At 40.9% G+C, this 24,588-nt stretch overlaps 1 protein-coding gene across 4 annotated transcripts in view; it reads right to left on the bottom strand.

Annotated features, from left to right (window-relative positions):
- MEGF6 (multiple EGF like domains 6) overlaps positions 1-24,588 on the bottom strand; it is a 219,813-nt gene that overhangs the window by 190,016 nt on the left and 5,209 nt on the right. For 3 of the 4 annotated variants that reach the window (XM_067566717.1, XM_067566718.1, XM_067566719.1), the window contains exons 2-3: positions 21,977-22,111; positions 8,870-8,979 (exon numbers count right to left, since the gene is read on the bottom strand). In XM_067566717.1, coding sequence (XP_067422818.1) covers positions 8,870-8,979; positions 21,977-22,111 — 245 coding nt within the window. Of the gene's footprint in view, positions 1-8,869; positions 8,980-16,363; positions 16,448-21,976; positions 22,112-24,588 lie in introns of those variants that run through there. The other variant, XM_067566720.1, reaches the window with a different exon arrangement.

Below are 24,588 nucleotides of genomic sequence, written 5' to 3'. Positions count from 1 at the left end.
GAAGTTGAAGGGAGTGTTTCCAACAACTCTAATGAGGGCAGATCGGGCTGAGCAAAATGGGAGCTGCAGGTGCTCAGCACCACTCTGGATCAGGCCCTTTTTTTTCTCCCTCTAATGCATTTGGTGAAGTCGATATTGCCCATAAAGTAAATGTTCTCGTATCATTCTGTAACAAAGCGGACCTTCACGCTTTCTGGGTTTGATCACCATCTGGGTTTGATTCCCTTTCTACTCCGAGAGTTTTATTTTTGAAATAACCATTATAATAAAATGTTACTCTTAAAAAAAAACCACCCCCAACAGCACAACGTGGCTGCAAATACACTGTCCTGGGATTTTTGCAGTACCTACCTCTCTTTCTTTTCAGAAGAGCTGAACATGTACCCAGATCTCCAGCAGCAAAAGACCAACATATGTCTGAAGAGGATTATAACAGGGGACATAGAAACTAGCATGTAACTCACTCTGTCATAACTTAATGCAACAGGAATTTGAACTAGTGTTGCTGGGTTATAGTTGGGTTTTTGCGGGGGGAGAGGGGTTTACAATTCCATAATTTATTAGACTTGACAGAATTTGATTTTTATTTTTTGTAAATTTGATGGTTAAAGTCAAAGTTTGTTTTTAACCCTTTCCCCCCAATTTTTAATGATTTTAATAAATTTTCACAGTGGCGCTCCAGTGGCTTCCTGTGCAGCTGGTGACATCGTATCCCTGTAGGCATAAGGCATGGAGAAGGCAGCAGTCCTTGCAGGGCAAAGCACAGATCATTGGCCAGGACTACAAGGAGAAGGATGAGCCCCCAGCCATGGGGGAGGCCACCCCGGTGCTGAACAGCTCCTCTCAGGGACAGCCCTCCCAAACCCAATATGCGTAAGGACACAGGGCTGCAGAGAACTCCCTGCACAACTGCAGGGCTGGAATACCAGATCCCTGAGGGCACAAGATGAAGCAGAGGCTGCGCTCGCCAGCTGCTATCAATGAATTTTGTTGTTGTTGTTTTGTGTGTGTCAGGTGACATTGAAATTTACTGACAACTACCCATTTAAATCAAACTCTACCCAGCCTATTACCTGTTACTGTTTCAAGCATCTACCCCATGTCTTTTGCAGTGACATAGTAGAATAGGTTTCCTGGGAAGTCAAATGCAAAGTTAACTGAAAAAAGCATTTTCCATACACTGTACCACAACTTACACGTTCACAGGAGTTAAATATGAAAGAGATCATCCAGAACACTCCTGCCAGGCAGAAGTTAGCTTCTCAAAAGAGGATACCTTAGATATTAAACCAAAATTATGCTTGATCCTAGCCAAAAGGCTCAGAACAGAAATACAATTTAGCCCTCTCAACTGACAAAACAATGAGCTTCCAAGAGCCAATGTATAAAGAAAAGTCAACCTATTAAGGAAATTAAGTTGTTAAATGAACATATTTGCTGTGGACCAAACCAATACATATAGAATAATCAAGCCTTCCTTCATGGAGATGTGGCACAAGATTTTTTTTTTCTTTTTGGAGGGTTGTATAGCCCAGAGTTATGCACCAAGCAGGGTTTTGACATATTTGCAGTCTAGAAACCAACAGCTGAGCATGGCTGCGAGAGCAGGCCCTGCTGAGTGCTGTTTAACTGCTCGTTGAATGATATGCTAAAGCTAAACCGAGTTGGCAGTGAGATATGTAGTTCAGTGTAGGGTAAACTCACTCTGGAGACTTTAATAGGTCATTTGTGACTAATAAAAGCTCCCTTCTTAATAAGGTGATTAGAATTTGACTGCTTTCTATGCATCCCTTGGGAATGCTCAAAGTACTCTTTCAACCAACCTCAGTCCCTGATCAGCTCCCCCTTCAACTAGACTTAACATTTTATTCCCCCTCTTTGGCCACAGTCAAGCCTGTGCCTCAGAACTTGGAACACAAGCAAAAGCCAGTGCCAGCATTTCTTGTACTGTTAATAAGACTGGCTTGTACCCATGAAAAGTCATAACGGACTGAGTCTCCCACTAAGTCTTTTTTCCTGTTCCTCCTCCGTTTCCCTCCTTGTCGCCATCCTCAATTCCTCTCCATCCTACAGTCTCATTCACTGCAATGGAAGGCGTTAGCAGGGCTGTACAGACACAGTGTCTATTACTGAACCCCAAACATTCCATTCAGTTTAAGAGCTACCCATTGCCAAAGCCTGATGGGACCCAACTTTTCAGCATCCTGGAGCCAGACCCACAGGCCTTGTATTGCACAGCAAGGACCTTAACTACACTATTCAACCCATGGGGAATTTATGAGACATCTCAGATGTCATCTGAAACGAATAGTTTTAGCTCAAAAGTCAATCTTATCAGTTATTAAGGAAAGGAATCTGATACCAGACCACAAGTGAAAAAGGCTGGCATGATTTCTGACCTTTTCCCCTCTCTAAACTGGACTGTGCGGATGAATGGCCCAAGACAAAGGTGGGTGAAAATGCAATAAGGAATGACATGGTAATGGAGCTGCAGCAAATCAGGGTGGGTTGACTTAAGTCAAAGTGATTTAAATCACATATTTTAATCACGATTTAAATCATCAAGCAGGAAACCTTGATTTAAATCATCAATTTTCATCTAGTTTTGCAATCGTTCTTTTTAGTTAAGTCTCATTGGTTAGTAACCATTAAAAAAAAGTTCATTTGCAAATAAATATAGCCCTTTCCACAAAATTCGGTACTTTTTCCTAACCATAAGAACACAATGTATCTATACATATTTTAAGTATTACATAGCTTAGCACACATTTATTCAGATTCTTAATGTTTACATATTTCATTATATTAGAAAATGGTGAATAATGAACTTATTAGATGATGATCATTTTTTACTTGTGATTTGTGTCAAGCTCTATTTGGATGGAAATTGGAATTCAATTAAAAATGCATAAAAACAACATTGTAAAACTGGTATATTAGTTAAATAAAACTTTTTTTAAGAGTGCTAGACAAGAAAAAAGTAAGTTATTGAGTCATTTTACATTTAAAATTAACTGATTTATTTTAAAAAGAAGTATTATCTGTATTTAGTGAATCGAGCAGATTGTTTCTGGCAACCATGTATTAGAACTAGCAGAACTCATCCTCTCACACCTAGTTTTTACTCATAGATTGGAAGAGGAAAACAAGATTGCCTTCCTCGGTTTTGGTTGGTTGGTTTCTTAACTTTGAACTAGTCATTGAACTGAACTAGTTGAATAAACTGAAATGAAAAAATATTCTCTCTGCACTTGCAGAAAAGGCTAGTGGTGTCAAAAGCTGTTAAAAGGAATTCAGCACACTCTAGTTCCAGGTGCTTAGCCAGTGACTTGCACCAGTTCAGAGGTTTGACTTTTTTTAAACTTCTGGAGCAAACATTTACTTTTTATTTTATCTAAATGAGTTTAATAGATTATAATAAGTTTGGGCTTAAACATAAATTATCATAATTTCAATTTTAATTGTAACTAGATTTATTTTAAAAAAGAAAAATGGATTTTAGTAAAATAACCCAATTCAAATCATCCCTTGTTTTCCACTGTGAGCAGAAGGGAGGAGAAAAAGCAGGTGATCCACAAGGGAACTGAGCACTACACATTTATAAGGTGAGATTTGACAACTCTTGGGAATGTTACAAGTCCAGCAGACACAATTGCAAATGACGCAGGGGGAGGGGAGCAGCCAGGAAATCAAATATTCCTCAAGAAATTTTCAAATCTCCGCAGAGCATTAATTCTTTAGAGCTCTTCCTTAAGTGCCATTTTACAGGGTGTTTCTATGAAACTTTCCATCTGTCTCCTAGTTATTCATTCCCAGCAGAGCTGCTGAACTCTGTGGGTCATTAAGCAGGTCCCAGCCTGATGGCACAGCATAGGCCATTCTCGTGCCTCTAAATACTTAGACAAGCAGCACTGCACATTTTGGAGGCTGGAATAAGTCCTCAAGTGTTTCAAGCCAGCTGCAGGCCTGCTAAACAAGGAAGAGGCATAGTGTGGTATTAGTTGCCTTGGACAAAGCACTCTCCTGCCAGGCATGCAATACAAGCCCTGGGGAAAGTACACTCTTCAGAGTTGGGTTAATAACCAGGTAGGCACTGGGGCCTGGGTCTCCCTTAATATTATTTAGCATACCCTATCACACATCATACTACCTCATGACTGTGAAAGAGACATGCTACAGGCATGGCTGAGCTATAGGCACAAATATAGGGACTGCCAAGTTCCCCTAACAGAGCATCATGTGTTTCTCTTTTTAGACAGACAGAGGGGTTAAGCTGGCAAAAGCAAGAAGAGAAGTAAGCGAAGAGATTTGTACGAGAGTATTCAAACATCTGGAGGAAAGAGAATATTGCAGTGAAGAAATGTTAACTCAAAGAGGAAGACAGAAAAAGATGTTCTTGCTGGCTTGATTCTGCCTAAATCTCCAATAGTTCTAATGATATTTTCTCCACTGATGGCCTTCCCCATGTGTCTGCATGGAGCAGAAAATATCTTTTACATCTCTGAGGACAGATACTCAACTAGAATCATTTGGCATAGCTCCATTATTTCAATAGAACTACACCAACTGACACCAGCTCAGAACCAGGCCCTGAGCCTTCAATGTTACAATTTCCACAGCAAATCTTGTAGAATTCCCAAGGTGCTAGGTAAACGTCTCTGTCAAAGTAATTCTTCAATAATATAGTTTACTCAACTTATTTCCTCCTTCCATCCTCACCCCTCCCCTTCTGATTAAAGGATCCATAAAAGTCTCAACAAGAACCAAAACACAAGCTCACACTACAGAGCTGGGGGACTGGGTGGAAAAGTAACTCCTCCCATGCAAGCCAAAAAGTTGGAGATGCTATAGGGCCCACTTCAGGGCAGAATATTTTGATATATGAAAGAACAACAAAACTTATACATCACACTATACTGCTGATTGAAGCAGAAAGCCAGATACAAACCACTTGCCATTCCATACAGCACTGTTGAATGGTGGGGTAGATAGAACATTGAGGATAAACAGTAGATCTCTGCTATTTGATTTGTTAAATAACAGCTCTCTCCTATTGTGGTTCACAGTTGTGTGCCAACTTTAGCCACCAGATGTAAGCACTCTGTTGTTGCTGCACCAGGTTCTAACGAAGTTTGGCCATACAGTGCAGACTGGACCAAACCATATTATAACTGGGTCCAAAAATCTAGTCTACAATCCTTGTCTAATTCAATCATGATTACAACACAGCTGGGACCTAGGCACTTACCATATCACTGAATAGCACTATAAAGCCTCACAAGATAGAAATATACCATGCCCGTGTTGAATGTGGAATGTAGAAGATGGAGCATCTATATTTTCACTTTGCTAGAGGTATAAAAACAGTTTTAAGCTCAAAGAAACTGAAGATAAAAAATAAAGGTTGAATGTAAGTTCCAGAAAGGCACTTGGAAATCCTGTGTACATTTCCATGTGAGCTCATGCCAGATGTGATCAGTGAAACCTTTGACTTTGGAAACTGGAACCTTTCTGCCACAAACTAAACAACTGCTCCACATCATCAGGTCAGCCTTTTTGCATTCTAGATTCTCCACTTTTGGAGTGCCAGAATCTAAACTGAAGTGGGTTTAGGCCAGCAATGACCCTCCCTAAAGCATTCCTTTTTTAACAGCACTGTACAGGTCCTTGTCACCCACAAATCAAAGTTCATCCCTCACCTCAACTTCTGATAATTTGGCATCTCCCTCTTTTTTCTTTTTCTGGAGTAGCAACGGCCTCGTTTTCCTTTAGTTAGAGCTCAGCCTGAGTTCCTGCCACTATTGGCTCCACGTGCAGACACAGCCAGGACTAACTGAGCTGACCCTGGGAGCTGTTAAAAAGAAGATAAAATACACAAACTGCCTGTGATAGGGAATATTATCCTAAGATACTCTAAGTGCTCAGGGTTGGCCAAGCACAGAGGCAGCAGTGGAATTGCTGGAGTTATAAGGAGTAAGTCACTCAAAGACTGAAAGCAGAGACGTGTGAGTGAAAGTGCAGAGTTAACCAGGGCTGCAGGGCAGTAAGGTAGATCATGCTGAAGCTACAAGCCTCCGACCCACTAACGTATTATTTTAACTGGTTACCTGAACCACCTTTGCCCCAATTTTGAAATCTCAAGGCTTGTGAACGGAAGCAAGGGAAAAATCATTGGCTTTGAAGTCTGCTTTTCAGCCGACACTGAAGGCACAAAGCAAACACTTCCAGCTTTGTTCCTCCCAGGAATCATAAGCAAAATCACCCAAACAAACAAAACTTAAAAGAGAGCAACAGGATCTATTGACTTCTGCATAATAAGAATGTAAATAGCATTTGTTCTTCTATCATGTCAGCAACAGGCACATGGTGAATATTGAAACAGCCCAATGCCTTTGTTCTCAGAAGACCTGGATTTACTTCATTCCTTAAGAGAGTCTGGCATCATCCATGCCCTCTGCTTATTATCTCCTGAATCAATTCTACAAACATACCAGTGCAGATAGAAATTATTCCTGCACCTTTGACTTTTAGCAGGTAGAGCTGGGATGACAAGTTAAGAGGTTTCTCTAGGCAGCTCTTTCCCTTCCTCTTGCTCCCTTCCAGGATAGAATTATTCACTTCCTTTACAGGAAATTCATTACAGTAGTGACTTTGCTGAGTTCAGCTGAGGATATTATCTGTCTCCTGCCACTGGGCTATTAAGCACCCACCGAGTTACCTTTGACACAGTGGGGTTAGTCTCCTATATTACTATCCTTTAAAACAGAAAAAAAATGGTCTTGCTAGACATGTCTTACTCTTTCACCTTCACTCAAGAAGCAAAGCGCAAGAAAAGGTGCCTGCAAGCCCTTCCAGAGAACAAAAAAAGAGGACCAGCTTTAGGAGACATTTTCCAATGCCCCAGCTCAATTACAATCAAAATCATTTTAAAAATAGAGATGAAAACTGTTGGCTTTCATTCTTCTGATGCCAAGACAGCCAATCACCCACACCCTCTGTTAGTTTGCCTGCCTGTCACCTCTAATGAAAGCTACATTTTTAAGACGTTGGTAGGAAATGCATCTCTCAATGCTAATTAAAAAACAAGCGGATTTTTTATTCAGTTACTGAGCATGAAATTAATAATATAATCAAGAGGAATATATATGATATTCTGTCACTAGTGACGTTTATTTCTATGTATGTGCTTGGTTAGATCTGTGTGTGATCCAAGAGAATATTTTCCTTTTTTCAAGCGATCCAAATATACCATTTTAATCAACCATATTCCATAATAAAAGCACAGCAAATACTAATAATATTTTGCATATGCATAGAATGATTCTTCAAGAGATTTCAATAAATTTTACAAACATTAAAAGAACCTTGCAGCACATTTGTGAAGTAGTTACTTCTATATCCCTTTCACAGATGGTTAAACTGGGGCAAAGAGCGATTTGCCAAAGATCTCAAAGCACAGCAGTGGAAGAGCTGGGACTAGAATCCAGCAGCCTGGACTCCAAGTCCCTCACTCTAAACCACTAGAGATACAGGGAATGGAGGTGGTTCGTAACTCTGAAATGTTCGTAACTCTGAACAAAACTTTATGGTTGTTCTTTCAAAAGTTTATAACTGAACATTGACTTAATACAGCTTTGAAACTTTACTATGCAGAAGAAAAATGCTGCTTTCCCTTTATTTTTTTAGTAGTTTATGTTTAACACAGTGCTGTACTGTATTTGCCTTTTTTTCTTTTCTTTTTGGGTGTCTACTGCTGCTTGATTGTGTCCTTCCAGGTCCAAATGAGGTGTGTGGTTGACTGGTCAGTTCATAACTCTGAGGTTCTACTGTATCACCATCCCAGCTTATTCATACCGAACAGTTAACTTCCTGTTCTGGGAACATGACACTAACACCTTCTGTCTAGGTCCTGACAGTACTAAATCTCCGCAGTTTAAGAAGCCCCAATATCTTTATAAGGGGAGATCTGCCTAAAAGAAGGAGGTATAGAAAGCCCCAAGTTCTGCCAGCTGAATTCCAAGCATGAAAAATACTAAAATAACACCAAAAAAACCCATTTGAAACATTTGATCCTTTTCAAGATATAAAGGGAAGTGTCTACCAGACTACGTAAATTCATGAATGAACCTCTCTCTCATTCTCATTTATAATTGCCAGGAGGGGCAAACAAACAGGAAGCACACACAGTTGAAAGTCCATAAATTTCCAGCCAAATCTCACAGGGCTCCTGAAACACAGTAGTGAAGCACATTTTTTGTATGAACAGTTCAAGGGGCTTCATTTGCTCAAAAGCTTCATTTCCGAGGCCTCCTCCTATGATGAAGCTGTTAGAAGCAGCTCCAGAGAATGCTGAGCAAGAGGAATTAGTGGGCAAATTAGCTAACTATCACTGGCATGTTCACTTACATAGTCAGCAATTAATGTTATGTGTAATGATAACTCCACTCAGAGCTTGGATTACAGCTTTCCAGAATTTCTGCCGGCGGGACAGTTTAAATCACCAGTTTGGGATTTGTTTTAAAATGTTCATAAGCTTTTGGCAACTGGATAATTGAGCAATGTGACGCTGAAAATCTGTGTGTGTTAGAATGAGAAACGTTCTATATAAAACAAAGTGCCTCACGTCACTTCATAGGAGTCCAGAGAGAAACTCACTCTCTCTCCTTCCTTCCCGCCGTCCCTCCCCTTTCCCCCACCACCCTTTCCCATCCCCGCCCTCCCCCAACACACATTAAAGGAAATGATTCCTCTAAGACAAGGTTTTATATAATCTGCCACAGTGTACAGGACATTATAAGCACGCAAAGACAATTGGAATGAGGCTAGCAATGAAGAGAGGAGAACCTCATCGGTGTGCAGTGGTACTTACAGTAAAGACAGCCAGCATCCCCTCCAAGCCGGGACCATCCCGGGCAGCACTTGTACACAGTCTGGTATTCCATGCTGTACATCTGCCTGTAGTCTGTGTAATATGCTGTTCTAAAACACAAAACAAAACCACCATTAACCTTTGGAGGAGGAAGATTTAGTATGAAAGTGGAGCACACGGAAGATTCGATTTTGGCTGTAGCACCTAGACAAATTCAATTTCGAGTACTTTGAATATGTTTTCACGTATTCTAATAAAGATCATGGCTCTTAACATAATCATAGAATCATAGAATATTAGAGTTGGAAGGGACCTCAGGAGGTCATCTAGTTCAACCCCCTGCTCAAAGCAGGACTAACCTCAGCTATATCATCCCAACCAGGGCTTTGTCAAGCCTCAGCTTAAAAACCTCTAAGGATGGAGATTCCACCACCTCCCTAGGTAACCTATTCCAGTGCTTCACCACCCTCCTAGTAAAAAACTTTTTCCTAATGTCCAACCTAGACCTCCCGCCCTGTAACTTGAGACCGTTGCTCCTTGTTCTGTCATCTGCCACCACCGAGAACAGCCTAGCCCCATCCTCCCTGGAACCCCCTTCAGGTAGTTAAAGGCCGCTATCAAATCCCCCCTCACTCTTCTCTTTTGCAGACTAAACAAGCCCAGTTCCCTCAGCCTCTCCTCATAAGTCCTGTGCTCCAGCCCCCTAATCATGTTTGTTGCCCTCCGCTGCACTCTCTCCAACTTGTCCACATCCTTTTTGTAGTGGGGGGCCCAAAACTGGACACAATATTCTAAATGCGGCCTCACCAATGCCGAATAGAGGGGAATAATCACTTCCCGTGACCTGCTGGCAATGCCCCTCCTAATGCAGCCCAATATGCCATTAGCCTTCTTGACAACCAGGGCACACTTGCTTTTCAACTCACTTTAAACAGGGAAGTGAGAGCCCAGGGGGATTGGGCTCCAGAACAATCCTAGCACTTTTCTTCTTTTCCAAGTTTTGTATTTCATTAGCTTTCTTGGAGTTCTGTGCGATTGCTTTCCCCCAAGTTAAACCGCTGTTTGTCAAAGGAAAGTCAATTTATAAAAACAACAGGCATTTCAATCTAGCATTGGTGAGCAAGTCACACCAAGGGTGCGAGCTCAAAAACAATTTGGTTTATGATAAAGGAATAAAAAAATAAAATAAAATCCTGCTAGCACCCTACTGGGAAATGTCAAGCTATTCCAAACACAGAAGGCTCCTAATACAGTTGTGTATTAAATAACAGCTACTCACAGACAGAGCTGTGTGGAAGTTTCCAGTTTCCTCAATTCTCTGACTCTCCTTAGAAACTACAAGATATTTAACACTCAACCCTACATCACTGGCACACAGGACTGGAAAAGACCTCCTGGGTCATCTAGTCTAGTCCCCTGCTATCGCAGTCAATCTGATCATATAATCCCATTCATAAATGTATCAAGCTCTTCTGGGGGCTCCTGTCACTCCTTAACCCCTTCCATAACAGTCCTATTTAAATAAAATGAAACTGGCTTCATGACTGACAGCTATGGCCACCAAGCGGGTGCCAGGAGCATGGGGTGCCACATGCAACCCCGCTTTTCACATGTCCCCAGTACTGGGCTTTGCATAAGAAAACCCACCATCCAGTCCAGGTTCTTCAAAAGGATCCCTGAGGACTACAAACCTCCACAGCAATCTTGGGCCATGTTTCTAGTAGTGAAGCTGCTCCTCTCTGAGGGAGAGGTTTATGGTCTTACATTCAAATTAGGAGGTTTTGCACCTAAAGTAAGCCATTTGTGTTGAGTTTCAGCGTCTGGTCGAACTGAAATCAAAACACACAAGGGTGTGCTCTCGAAGGACAACACAAAGGCAAAGAGAACCATCTTCACAGATCTAGTCCTGGGTCACATGTTCTGGGGACGAATGGAACATTTAATCCTCCGCGTGACAAACCTGGGACATTTTCATGCACAAGATGTTTCTCAGTGACAAAATATAAGGCTAAATGCAGCTCACATTTTCTCTGGCCCTCCTGAAGCGTGAGCACCATTCATTGCCCCACCGGACCCCAGACTTCTGGGAGCCTTCTTCCTTAGCATCTATTTGTATCAAACTTCCTCGCATTCTGCACCACCTTGACCCACTCAACTTTGAAAGATAAGCCCCCAGTGACCAGACCCACCCAGCCCCAACACCATCTGTTAAAATCCTTCCCAGTTCCCAAACAACCACCGCCCCAATACCCCACCCAACCAAATCCTGAAAAACCCCACCCAGCTGCCATCCCACATCTGTTACACAGGGTAAACACCACCACCACCTAACTCTTAGATCTCAGAGCACTTTACAAAGGAGGTCAGCATCATTATCCCCATTTCACAGATCAGGAAACAGACACAAAGAGGGAAAGTGACTTGCCCAAGGCCACCCAGTAGGCTAGTAGCAGAGTCTGGAATAAAATCCAGGTCTTCCGAGTCCAGTCCTGTGCTCTATACACTAGGCCACATGACATCTCTTGCAGCATCTGAAACTCCATAACTTCTCAAGGCCCAGCAGGATCATGATTCTTATTTTTGGTAACGCCCAAGGCCCTGACCAGGAATGGGGGGCTCTGTTACCACAGACATTGTATTAAGGCAGAATCTGAAGATCTTTTTAATGACTCCTGCTCATGACTTCCAGGGTGGAAATCAGTCTGGAGAAAAGAGGGTGAGTTAAAACACAAATAAACATGACACATTTTTTTCCTGGAAACTTAGTGCTCTGTTTTGATTTTCAGATACACAGAGATAAAACTTTTGAAACTGAATTTAAAAATCCTACTTTGGCAGAACATGAAACTGCTCACCTAAAGCACAATGGACAAACAAAAACAACAAATATTTGGCACAGCTGAAAGTGTTGTAACATCCACTGAAAATATTTACCCTAACTAATCCTGGTGGTTTGACTTTGCCTACATGACCCTACAAAGGAACTAAATAAAGGTGTAGTATCCAAATTAATTCCCATGAAGGAAAACAAACTACTCTTCACTGCCAATGAGTATGTGACGACACAGCTGTGAAAAATAAATGCAGTTACCCATTTTTTACAAGCGGTCAGTGAATTATGAAGAAAGTAACCTGGTTCCAAACACAACTAAGAATGGCATTTACAGTCTTTCAGACACCAAGACAGCTAGCAATCAGGCTGAAATCTGTCTGGATCTAAGAAAAATCAGAGGAACAGTAGAAAAAAACCTGATAGATCGTATTCTGCCCTTGGACAGTCATGTGCAGCTCCTACTTAAGTCAGGTGGGAGAGAGGAAGCAGAGATAAATCAGCCTAAACTCTCTAAGATATTAGAAAAGGCTGCCTATGGAAGCGGTGGGACTGAGATGACAGAGGCTAAGAACTGATAACCAACTACTGGAGAAGAGTTGGAGATACTGAAAAATCCAACCATATGTAAAACTTTACCAAGAAAAATGGGATCCAATATAACATCCTGCAACAAATGAAGCACTAAATATTCCAACTGATTCAGAAATTGACAACTACACTGGAGAAAACATAGCACTGGAACCCACTCTCCACTCCTGGGGGTGACTCAATGATTTAGGTGTCTTTGCATCTCCAATTTGAATGATTCTCTAATCTTTTTCTGTTTCATTGAGAAATGGCCAGCTTCCTTCATGAGATCCCACTCCTCTAGAAGTTGGTAGGATGGAGAGCTACTGTTGCTACCTAACAGAGCATCCAGAGACATTGCTCAGAGAGAAATGTCAAATACAGTTAATGAGACCCAAAAGAATCAACATTCCCCAAGACAGGATAAAATATCAGCTCAACAGCAAACCATTAATCTTGATCAAGAGATCAGGGATATGGAAAGCATGCATTCTGATAGCAAAGCAAAGCGGCCAGCTAGTGCAGCAACCCAAAGTCAATCTGTCTCTTTTCTTGCCCTTGTTTAGAATCACTGAAACACAATAAAGCAAGAGACTCTGCACCGAGCCTAGGTTCCATTCTGCTTTCAACAGATTTCTAAATGTCCAGATGAGCTGCATGAGTGAATAGCCTCGGCCCATCTCCAGCTAACCTTATGAGTCAAGCCTGAGATTAACACATTTACTGAATCTTGAACCCAAGATTTAGTTCAAATAGATTTCAAATGTGAAGCAAATATTTTGCACAATCCTAGTTGCCTGTGGCTCTATGGATGTTACCAAGTGGAATAAGGAGGTGTGGAAAGAACTGTTAAAGGAGATTATTTATTTTAGTTTTTGTTTTCTTTTCTAGAGTTCCTGGCCCAGAGTTATTCAAAAGGGCTGGAGCCAATGGAACTCTAATTTAGAAAAATACTGTAGTGTCCTGCTGATGAAAGATTCATTTACAGACCCTCGGGTATGCTGCATACATGCTTCAGGGTGTGATTGCTGAAGGCTATATCAAACTAAACTCTGTTGTTGTTAATCTAGCATTTTCAACAAAAATACACAAATAGTACCAAAATATTACATTTCCAGGAGCAGCTAGCTACACAACCCCTTAGATGTTTAGTTTATCCAATGCAAAACAATTCTTCACACTCTAAACCAGCAACAATCATGTCCTGCGATCCCACATATTAACACCAGCAGGACCACAGAATCACAGAAATGAGAGTTGGACAAGACCTAGTAGATAATCTAGTCCAACACCACCAATGTCCTGGTCAATGAAGGGCTGCTCCTTACAATCTATTTTCTAGCATAAAGTATTTATTTTTATAAAATGAGACAATCCCAATACTCTGGACCCAGATACAAATTTTATTTAAAAAACCACTAACATTCATAGCAATGTCCAAAAAGAGTACAAAACTCTCTCAAACCCCACTGACACTTGGACAATCAGTTTCCAGACACCCCAAGCAGAGAACAGAAGCTTTAAACCCTCTAAAATAAGCATTTAAACCAACTGATTGCATACTATGTTATTTTACTGTAAGAGTGTATTGAGTAAGATCTTTTATTCAAGCTTGTAATTCCCTGAACTGAACAGTCACTATGAGATATGCATACAGGTTATGGTTATGAAGATATCTGTACATATATATAAAATTGTAATTGAAACTGGGGTGTGATTTCAGCTCTCCATTGCCCCACCCAGCTACTCATCCCTACCCTCCGGAAAAAGCCTGAAAAAATGAAACAATGGATTTGTTAGTGGGCTCTGACCCACACAAAATTCATTCATTTTAGCAGGTCCACTATGGATTTAGGCTCAGAATGATACAACTTTACCAGTAGTGCCACAAGAACACGTATGGGGACATTAGGGGCTGGCTATCAATAATTACCATGACAATTTACTAAATTATTCTCAATTCATCCTACAGACAGCTGCTCCTCATTGAGCAGGTGACACTACACAGAAGTAGTACACTACTAAACTGCAGTGGGAAGAGGAAGAGCAGATGCTGTATTTTCCTAGTCATGTCCATTAACTCAGATAAGTTGCGGCCAAGTTCAGACCAGCCCTGTGTGTGTCAGATCCTGAGCCTGTTGATATGCTTCCTGAGCCCAATATTGCTGGAGCACAATCCAACTGGAGCAGCTCCAGTGGGTGAAACAGAGGCTGCATAACATTCACATGGATGCCGTAACTGTGCACTCCAGTGACTTCAGTTGCACAGCACAAGAGTTTGACATCAGATCTTAATTCTAATGGGATGTATTACTGTTGCAATGGAAACTTCCACCAGGAAGGTAAGAAGGAAGAGACCATCAGAGTCACATGACAGAGACTGCCTGATGAAAGGATTTGTAAAGTTCCTTTTATATTGCTTATTTTTAATATTCTATATGTAAATTCTGTTCCCAGTTACATGGAGACAGCACCATGATTTTGGCAAAAACTAAATCCCAGCACTAGAATATACACAAGCTGTCATCAACCCTGGAATTGTGGAACACCCTTTGCCCCAATTCTGATCCTTCCTACCAACTCACCAGGCTGGCCCCCTCTGACAGCTCTGATTTCCACCCTAAGACAAGGTGAGATCTCTTTCCCAGACCGCGCTCGGTGTTGGGTCTGTGCAAATCCATAAATTAGCTAGCCAAACTATGAAGTTACCTTAGTGAGCCTCTGCCCAGTTCCTAGCAGACAGGGGTCCACTCCAAAAACCCACTATTCACACTCTTGCTTGCACTCTTAATCCAGAAGTTAAGGATTGAATGGGCCTGGGTAATGCACCCCTCTCTCTCTTAGGGATGTTCATCATTCCACTTTAGGGCTGACATACGTCGGCAGACAGAATGAGGAATCAGTCTGCTGTTGCCTGCACTGTGTCTGATGTGGACAGAGACCTCCGGTCTATGGGGCTGTCAAGTCAGCAGATTTCACCAGCACCACATTCTCTAAAAAGTACATAAGCCAAACCAAGACCAAACAAACAAAATACACAATCATTGTTTTCACCAAATAAGGCAATAATACATGGTTAGCGTGAATCTCTACCTTCTTCCTGCACACAAGGCAACTTCTGTTCAAAAGCAGGAGGATGTTCCCAAATGAAAATTATGTTGTTTTAGCTTCTTGATTTACAATGTCAAAAAACATGCATTAGAGAACTGAAACGGACATTTGTGACTGAAGAATTGCCAGCCTTTGAAGTAGCAGCAAACAAGGCACCTATCATTTCAAAGTGCTCCTTCAAACACAGTCAAAGAGACAGACTCTGTGACTGAAAATCAGAGGGTTTGTTTACTACTTTATTACCATTACATAGATATCAATGCCAAGATAATTACCCACAATTATAGGTTGAGAGGAATTCCTTAAACCCCAAACTTAAAAACTGTCTAGTCCAAAATACCTCCTTGGAATTAGTTTCCTGATACATCTTTAAAAGAAAGCATATAACTAACTGTTCAAGGGGATGGGGGAACAGAAAAGGTGATGGAAAAACAGGATATGCAAATGAGGTCTGTGTTTGACCCTGACCCACTTTAGCAAGGACTGCTACAGTCAGAGAAGGGGAAAGCATCATTATCATAAAATAACAAATTTATTTGGGTATAAGCTTTCGTGACCCAATTTGTTAGTCTTTAAGGTGCCACAGGACTCTTGCTGTTTTGCTAAAAACAGACTAACACCGCTATCCCTCTGAAAATTATCATCTGTGGTTCCAGAACTCAGCATTTGTACTATCCTTCCTACACAACCCATTTCTCCAGCCTCTATGCTCTCAAATCAGGCTCACCTGCTACTTACCTGATAACCTGAGAAGATAAATACCTGCAGCAACTTTCAGTTCAGACCACTGCACTTCAATTACTAAAGGCCAATTTCATCCCTGATATAGGCAAGTGTGAGTCACCTGACTTGATCATAGTTGTACCTGCTTACACAAGGGCTAAATTTGTTCCTACTTATCTATATTGCACCAATTTTAAGGAAGGCCTATTCTGCATCAAAGCAAGCATCACATCATCTGCTTCATACTAGCAGTTACACACCTTCATGGTGAATCTCCCCAACAGCCACCACAACCTCTCAGAGCAGATATTACAGCTCTTCTGACAGTGCCAGCCCATTACTTCCTCCCCAGCCGAGCATGCTACCTCATCGAGGGGTGTTCCAAGGTTACAGAACTGATCACTGACGCGTATCTGCTGTTAACAAACTCCACATCACACTGCCAACAGCAGCTGAAGACCACAGCTGAGCTGATGACAGCATCTTGCACTAATTTAATCTTTTTCCAATAAATCTTACATTCATAGTGCTCAGTGTTGGCTGAAAGGTAGCCCCTGGATGGCAGCATGTTATTCACAGATTCTAAGGCCAGAAGGGAGCATTATGATCATCTCATTTGACCTCCAGGATAACACAGCCCATAAAATTTCACCCAGTGAGTCTTTAATCAAGCCCTGCTTAGAAGAACTCCATTACTAGCAGCAGCATAAGTAGTTTGAGCCTGTAGACCTTTATCTGTTCAGATTTTTAGCTCTGTACAGCCAGAGAAGCCAATGAACCTCCATTAAACATTTAAATGAATAAGGACCAGAATCCTACTTCCACTTAAGTCAAGGGACATTTTTACCACTGATTTCTAAGAAACTAATATGAGGCCCTAATTATCCGGAAAGCAGTGTATAAGTGAAAGCAGTGTATAAATGAATATGCATACTATCCATTTGACAGTCTGAGAATTTTGACTGGGAATTTGGACAGTTTGGGAATTTTGACATAATTTGACTGTCTGGGAATCAGTCACTTCAACCCAGGCCACTGTACAGTGATACCTCAGAGGCAGCACTAGTACTGTACTGTATCAGATTTTGTTTTTTAAACAACAAACTCTCTGGAGAACCAACAACAAATTATAATTTGAAGAAAAATCCCAATATAACATGGTCAAGACCCATGCATGGAATCTGATATAATGTAAAAAGGGACGTGTCTCAGTGTTGTGTTTCAAGACCTGTTCTATCCTGGAACACAGCCAGTCTTCAAATCTCTGCCTGAAACCTTTTTACATCAGAATCAGGGGAAGAGTTTTGTAACTCTTAAAAATCAGAGCAAGCTCCTCAATTGAATTTTCATGGTTTGGGTTGATTCTCTGTACTTCTGTATAGTAACTGCTCCAGGCAATCATATTATTCTGATTATTCAGCAGTCTTTACTCTGATAAGATTAAAGGAAAATGGGAATATATTAATATTCTTAGACTCCCAGAAAGATGGGATTTCCAGTTCAAACTGATTCCTAGTATTGTCAGTTTAAAACGTGGTCATGGTCCCCAAACGACTCTGCCACAACATATGTACTCCCAGTCCAGCACCAGACTAGATTATTGCATTGCAGATACAACTAAAGCTGTGCAAATAATTGATTCAGTGGCCAAACCTGAAAAAAAAAAAAGGTCATTTCAAATCAAGGAAAGGTTTTATTGGACCTGAACCAAAACACCCTGGATGGCCCACATCTGCATTTTTCAGCAAAAATAGTTTCAGCTGAAAAATTTCACCCAACCCTAGATACAACTAATGACCAGGTAAAAAATTTAGCTAGTGACTAATGTAGATTCCTACCTGATTTGTGGTGCTTCCCACATGGAGCACATTACAACTGTGCTCCACAGATAGCAGGGATCTGCAGTTCAATGTGTTAGTTTTAATCTATAAAGCCCTTTACTGACTTGGATTATGTGTTTCTTAGAGACCCAGCTCTCTCCTGGTAAACCATGGCAGTTGAGATCAGTTGCGACACTCCGTCTCACAGTTCCTAGATTGGTTAGGGTCTGTGGGCAGGATGTTCAATGAGAAGAGCCCTTGACTCTGGAACTCACTTCCCCACACTGATCTGTCAAAGTCTGAATTTGTTGATCTCTCTAATGATGTAGACTTTTAGCAGAGGGTGAATGGGGAGGTAGGGCAGTGTTTACTGGGTGGTGAGAAGCATTTAAAGTTTTGTTAGTGTTGTTTTGTTAGATTTATTTTATGGTGTGCTCCTTCATTGATTTTTCCATCTGCCTAATGTCTTGGCATATTATAAAAATCAAAAAAGCAAATATCTGCATATTTAAATTATACAAGCAAAGATTTTGCTCCTGTTAGTAGCAAGACAGGAGCAAATACAAATCATGGAAGTGAATTAGACTCCATTTGGCCATCATCCACAACATTGTTAGCTACCTTCTGATGCATCCCTGGTGATGTGAACAGCAGAAAGAACTCAACTAGCTTGTAAGGCCCCCAGGATGAGTTTGTGGTGCCAGCAGCTGAGACAGGTGAAGGGAGGAATCACTTCTGTCACCCTGTTAGCACATGGAATCTGAAATCATTGAGAATGAAAAATTACTGTGAAATGACAAGGCTGTCATTTCTATGACTAGAGTATAATCCCATATTGTCAGCTGATGACAGAAAATAAAATGTCCCTTCATTCTTTAAGACTCCCAGTTTATCTCCAGAATTCAGCATCATATATAGAAAGGAAATCCAATTCTTTGTGATCTTCTTTGTATTTTAGTGTTTCTGGTTCAATGCCTTTAAAAGAGGCTTGGTCAGTGCAGTTTGGAAGAAGGCAGGTCTGTGACTTCTATTTTAATGAGAACAACTTGGGACAACTGTCAGGGGAGGGACCTCATCCCTTTCCTTTTTGCCTCACTTTTGAAAGATCCATTTGAATAACTGCTTCCCCTCCCCTGGAATATGTACAGGTCATTTGGAGCTTTTTATCAGATGAACATTTCACTTTTAGGTTTCATACTGGAATTCTTTCCTGTGTGGAAGAGACATTAAAGGAGACTTATAAAGTGCTGGCATCTCAGAGCATGGTACCAGGTGGCAGGGAATAGGCTATGAAAAGTAAACATTGAATTTTTACACAGCATTAAACCTTTTTCTTAATAGCTGCTCGAGTAATAAATAAGAAAAATGACATTTATGATAGTCTATAAAATAAGGTAGTCTGCATTTATTCTGCACTGTATTTATGTTATATTGCTTAAGTAATACTTTGTGATATATTGTATTATCATATGTAAGTTCCTACTAACAATCACAAGGAGTTACTGCTCTTCACTGTTTACTTGGCATCACTTAAACTACTTATGGGAGGAACTGGTGAACTAATGGGGAAACCTGTAGGTCATCAGAGATAGGGAAGGTGGTGGAAACAGTGCAAGCAACTCGTATATGGAGATACTCCTTTGTGTTAGTTTTCAGCACCCCTTGTTGCCCAACATCTGAAATGCTGGTAACAGGTTCTGGAAGATGCAACCTCCAGCCCCCCTCAGTTTGGGGGAGGATGCTCATAATATGAAGTGTGATGTGAGTAAAGAGGGGAGATGTGAGGGTCTCAGAAAACCCTCTCCACACAAAACAGTTTTACTATTATTAAACATTTATAATACTGGGGTAGCACCCCTTGCTGAGGGCAACCAGCATGGGGCCCCAGGTGATGGGCGCCATACAAACATGTAGTAAATGGCAGTCCCTGCCCCAAAGAGATTACAGTCTAAATGACAAGCCTTAACAGGTAGGTGAGACAACCAAGTGGGTTGGGGTCGGGGCTCAGGAAGACAGGGTATTAAAAGCTAAAATAAGGTACGGAGTTCTTAGCCAATCAGAAACAGTAACCACAACTCACCACCTGCCCAGCTGTTATCAGGCTGCAATTTTCTACATGTATCACGTAAAAGGCGAGTTCTGAGAAAGGAACTGAAGGATCAAAAGGACTGATTTTGACTGGGAGCTTTTTCCACTTGTAAGAGGCAGAATGGAAGTGTTTCTTGGCAAATCAGATTATCAGGGCTGACATCACTGGCAGAGCTAGGGTAGGTGTTGACCTTGCAATACAAAACAAGCCTTACACGTAGGACCAAGTTTCAGACACTGGCAATTACATTACATTACACCTGTAAAAACTGTGCATACAAAAGGAGGGCTTTCATGGGAGCATCTCTGCCACCACTAATGGAAAATGTGGCCAGTACCCTCCAATCCCATGAACACCAAAATGTTCAAAGCAGGTTGAATATTAATTCAGCTACATAACACTGGCAAATAGAGCCCAATGTAACAGGAGAACAGTATGTGTTAACAGTAAGTGCTGCTCACTTAATTCCCCATGAACCCATGCAAGTTGCACCCTTGTAACTGAAAAGTTGTATGAAAAATCTGCATCAACAGCATTAGGGCCTTGTCTACATTACAAAATGTTATCACGTGAACCAGGATGTGAAGAAATGAGTTGCTGACACAGTGCTAACTGGTCAGAGTAGTCCAGGCAAATCACATCCAGTGGAAACTTAACTAACTAACCATCATTAAATCCTACTGGGTTTTTTAACGGAAAAATTTTTTTGTCAGCAAAAATATCTTTCTGTTTTCCAACCAGTTTTATTATTAACACCACACAATAAACTTAATTCACAATAAGTGATCAGTTTGAGAAGCCCTGCCCTTTAAAACTTTATAGTGACATCTGTACTCTGCTCTGAAGGCAACACAACTGAAGCAGTTGGGATCTTGCACTTAATTTAATTAACATGGCATGATCATGGCACACAGATGCACTATGGGTTAAGATAGCTGGAAACAAACACAATATCTAAACTACGCCAAAAAATAAACAAACAAAGAATCTACATTCTACTCCCTAAATGCTTAAAGGATTTGAAATTCTTAAAATTGAGCATTGTTACAGTAGTTATATTACACTGGCACCCAAAGACCCCGATTTGAATCAGGGCCCATTGCACCAGATGCTATGCAAACACATCAGAACACAAGGTCCCTGTCCCATGATTGTGTTTAAAGGTTCAAAATCCTCTGGGATTCCTGTTTCTAGCCAGATCATGGTCTAATTAAATAGCTACACCATTAATAGCCCATCTGTGGCATTGAGCCACATGTTTCTCTGCACGTGTCTTCCTTCATAGGTTTCAGTCAGCCACTACATGAACTCTTTATGTTACCCTAATAAAAACTGCACCATGAAATCAAAACCAGACAGCTAAGACAATAGTAACTAGCATTCTCCAAACTGATGACTGAATTGAACACCAGATCTTCCTGCGAGCCCTAATACCAAGTAGATGGTGACTTGCATTGGCTGTTATTGTTAGAAACATTACTTTACAATGCACCTTTTATATTCTTTGCACTGACCATTCCTTCTTCCTCTGAACTGGATGGAAGAGCAGGGGAGCACCTGTACTGTCCCCTCCCCTTTGTAAACTAGAATACACCATTTATGCCTCTCCCTCCCTGCAGCACTCACTATAACTGCCCAAGCCTCTTCTAAGGCCATTTCAAAGCTGCTCTGCGGCTCATCCATCAGAGGAAGGGGAGTGCTGAAGGGCATCCTGGTTTGCCTGGCTTTGCCTCTGCAACAGTCCTCACTTCCTCCAGTCTAGAATTTGAATGAACTTGAAGTCAACATTTCAGTGTAGTAGCATCTTTGTGTCTCTCTCTCGTTCTCATACATACATGTATTTACACACGCACACAAACACACACTCTTAAAGAAAGCAAGTTTGGTTAGTATTTCCACTCAGAAGGAAAAAATCTATTTTCATTCTCTAAGGGAGAAAAGAACGACAAGAAATCAGCACTTACCTCCGTTCATAGCCTATGCACCACAGCTGTCCTCCACAGCCCTGTTTCCACACTTTGACCATCCGAGTGAAAGCTTGGACACACGGTTGTCTGTGCCCCACTATCACCAGCTCTTGCTCTGCACAAACATTTGGCCTGTGGAACGGAGAGAAGCAGACATATTTATATGCCCCTCAGCACCACCGGGTGAACCAGTCCAGTGCTTTGACAGCTTGAGAATGAACAGGGTGTCGGTAACTGATGCTTTTTCTGAAAAAGAGTCTCAGAAGACACCGTATACAATATTTATCTACTCATTTAATTTACACAGGAGGAAATGGAAGAGACGTAGCTTCTCAGCTAAGCAGGTCCAAAGCCATTGAGGGCCTTATCTGAACATCTTTGACTACTCCTGGTAGGCCACAGGGAGCCAGTTCAGATCCTGGAGCACTGGTTTAATATGCTCATGGCGAGACATTCTACTTACTGAGCAGCCTACCACATTTTGCACTAGCTTCAGTACAATTAATCTAATAAAATGACACCTGAACTTCGCACTTCAAGAGTGTTTCAGTGGAGCATCAGAGGCCTTTATGGATCAGTTAAGCCTCACTGCACCCCATCAGGTGAATATCAGCATCCAACATTCTAAAGGTGGACAGACTGAGGCACAGAGAAAGTAAATATCTGGACAAAGTTCAAACCGTGAGTCAGTGGCAGAAATAGGAATAGGACTGCTGAGTTTGGACTCCCTGTACCATGCTTTAACCCACAACCATTCCCCATTTTATTATAGGTTTAGATACAGTAGAGGTCATCCTGCAAAAGGTGTAAAAGTCACATACTTTTATACCATAACCTGAACTGAAATAAAATAATGATAATATACTTTTCATTTCCATTGCATCTTTCATCCAAGGATCTCAAAAGGGACTATAAATAATTGATTAATTAAGCCACACCCCAATGAGATTGTTAAAAGAGCTATATATCACTTCACCAATCACCGATATGCTGCCACCTCTGGCATGAAATGCAGTTGATATCTCAGCATGCACAGCATCACTATATGGTTTAGAACAGGAAGTAATTGCATTGGGAAGCTCCCTGTAACAGAAAGCAAAAAACGGTGTCTCCAAATGAAAATGTATGGGGAATTTTAAGTGATCAGAATGTAATTAGTTGAGTGGGAATTTGAGCAAGAAACCAATATCGGACACTATTAGCCAGTTTCCATCTTGCCAATATATACTCATACTAAGAAAAAAATAAACCTGTTTAAATATTGCACACTAAAGTTCTCCTCATTATTGTCAATTCAGCATTAAGGCAGGCCAAGAAACTACTTACAGTGTTTTAAATTGCCAGATTCATGAAGGTCAAAATAGTCACCAATAGCAATGGGGTCAGAAATGGAAACTATAACTGACAAATCTACTTCCAAGTAGATTTCACAGCTTACTCCTGGGGGAAGGTGCTTCACACTCTCTGAACTTTCAAACCAAGGGAATGAGCAAATTGGGTGCAGTTTTCTTTTATAGCATTTGGAACACGTAAAATTAATCAATAGCTCCAAAAATAGATGAAAGCCAAGCAAACATATCAAGAACTCATGTGTACTACACATTTCATTGTCTTAGTGCTTCGCAACCATATTAAAATATTTTATTTCCCAAACGCTAATAAATAATAAGCTGTATAACTTCTTTCCACGAATCAGAGGCCCAGAGTTTAAAATTTCAAATAAATTTGATCTCTATTTGCTTTTGCTTCTCCACAGCAATAAACAAACATTTTATTTTATAAGTTCATTTTACATTTTCCAAAAAGCTACAATAGCATGGACTAGCCAACATGGGTAACTTGAGGTGGATATGCAATTATTACCAAGCAGTAAAAAAGGCATTCTTCTCCAATACCTAATAAATTGGAGAACCTTTTGGAAGTCAGTCTTAGTTGTCACTGCTAACCTGATCACAGATGCTATAAGAGATATTTTGAAACCACATGTTTTGGACAGCAAAGGTGAGAATGTATTTCCTGATCCATAAATAAACTACAGCTGCATTATTACAACCACGGTAAGGCTAGTACTGTGGCTGCAGACAGTGGGAGGTCTGCATTGCAAAAAGAGAATCTTTGTTTTGTGTTGGTGTTCTTAACATCTTCTTAAGAAAATGTTGATTCTGTATTTGGCATTCTTGCTTGCCAGACTGGTTAAACTTGAGCTTATTTAAACAATGAGCTGCTTTGTACCCTGTTGACAAAGAGAGGTCTCTCTCCCCTCATGTAGCACCCCCTACTGGCCAGCTACAGGATTGTATTATAATTGATTTTAGCTGAAGCCAACAGAGTGGGTTTCTAGCCTAATTTTGACCATGTATGGCACAATGAACATAGCTTTAAAAAAAGACACAAATTACTATGCACTACAGTATTTTTGAATGTTTGGCTGAAACAATGAAAATAGTTCAGGGAGATGGGTATAAAAATTGTATGATCTGGGGTCCCAGGAGTAAACACTGAGTGACTTGTGGATCTCAGGAGGCAAAAATACTGAGAAGCCCTTCTCTGTTCCATTCTCACTCGTCCCTGCCCTGCTTTCTATGATGGGAATTAAAATCACTTATTAA

The sequence above is a fragment of the Emydura macquarii genome, unplaced genomic scaffold (genome assembly GCF_026122565.2).
Source record: "Emydura macquarii macquarii isolate MOO-44397 ecotype Brisbane River unplaced genomic scaffold, CSIRO-AGI_Emac_v2 contig_2768, whole genome shotgun sequence".
Lineage (NCBI taxonomy): Eukaryota > Metazoa > Chordata > Testudines > Chelidae > Emydura > Emydura macquarii.
The sequence above is the reverse complement of the archived record's forward strand: the minus strand, read 5'-3'. Positions and strand labels throughout refer to the sequence as shown.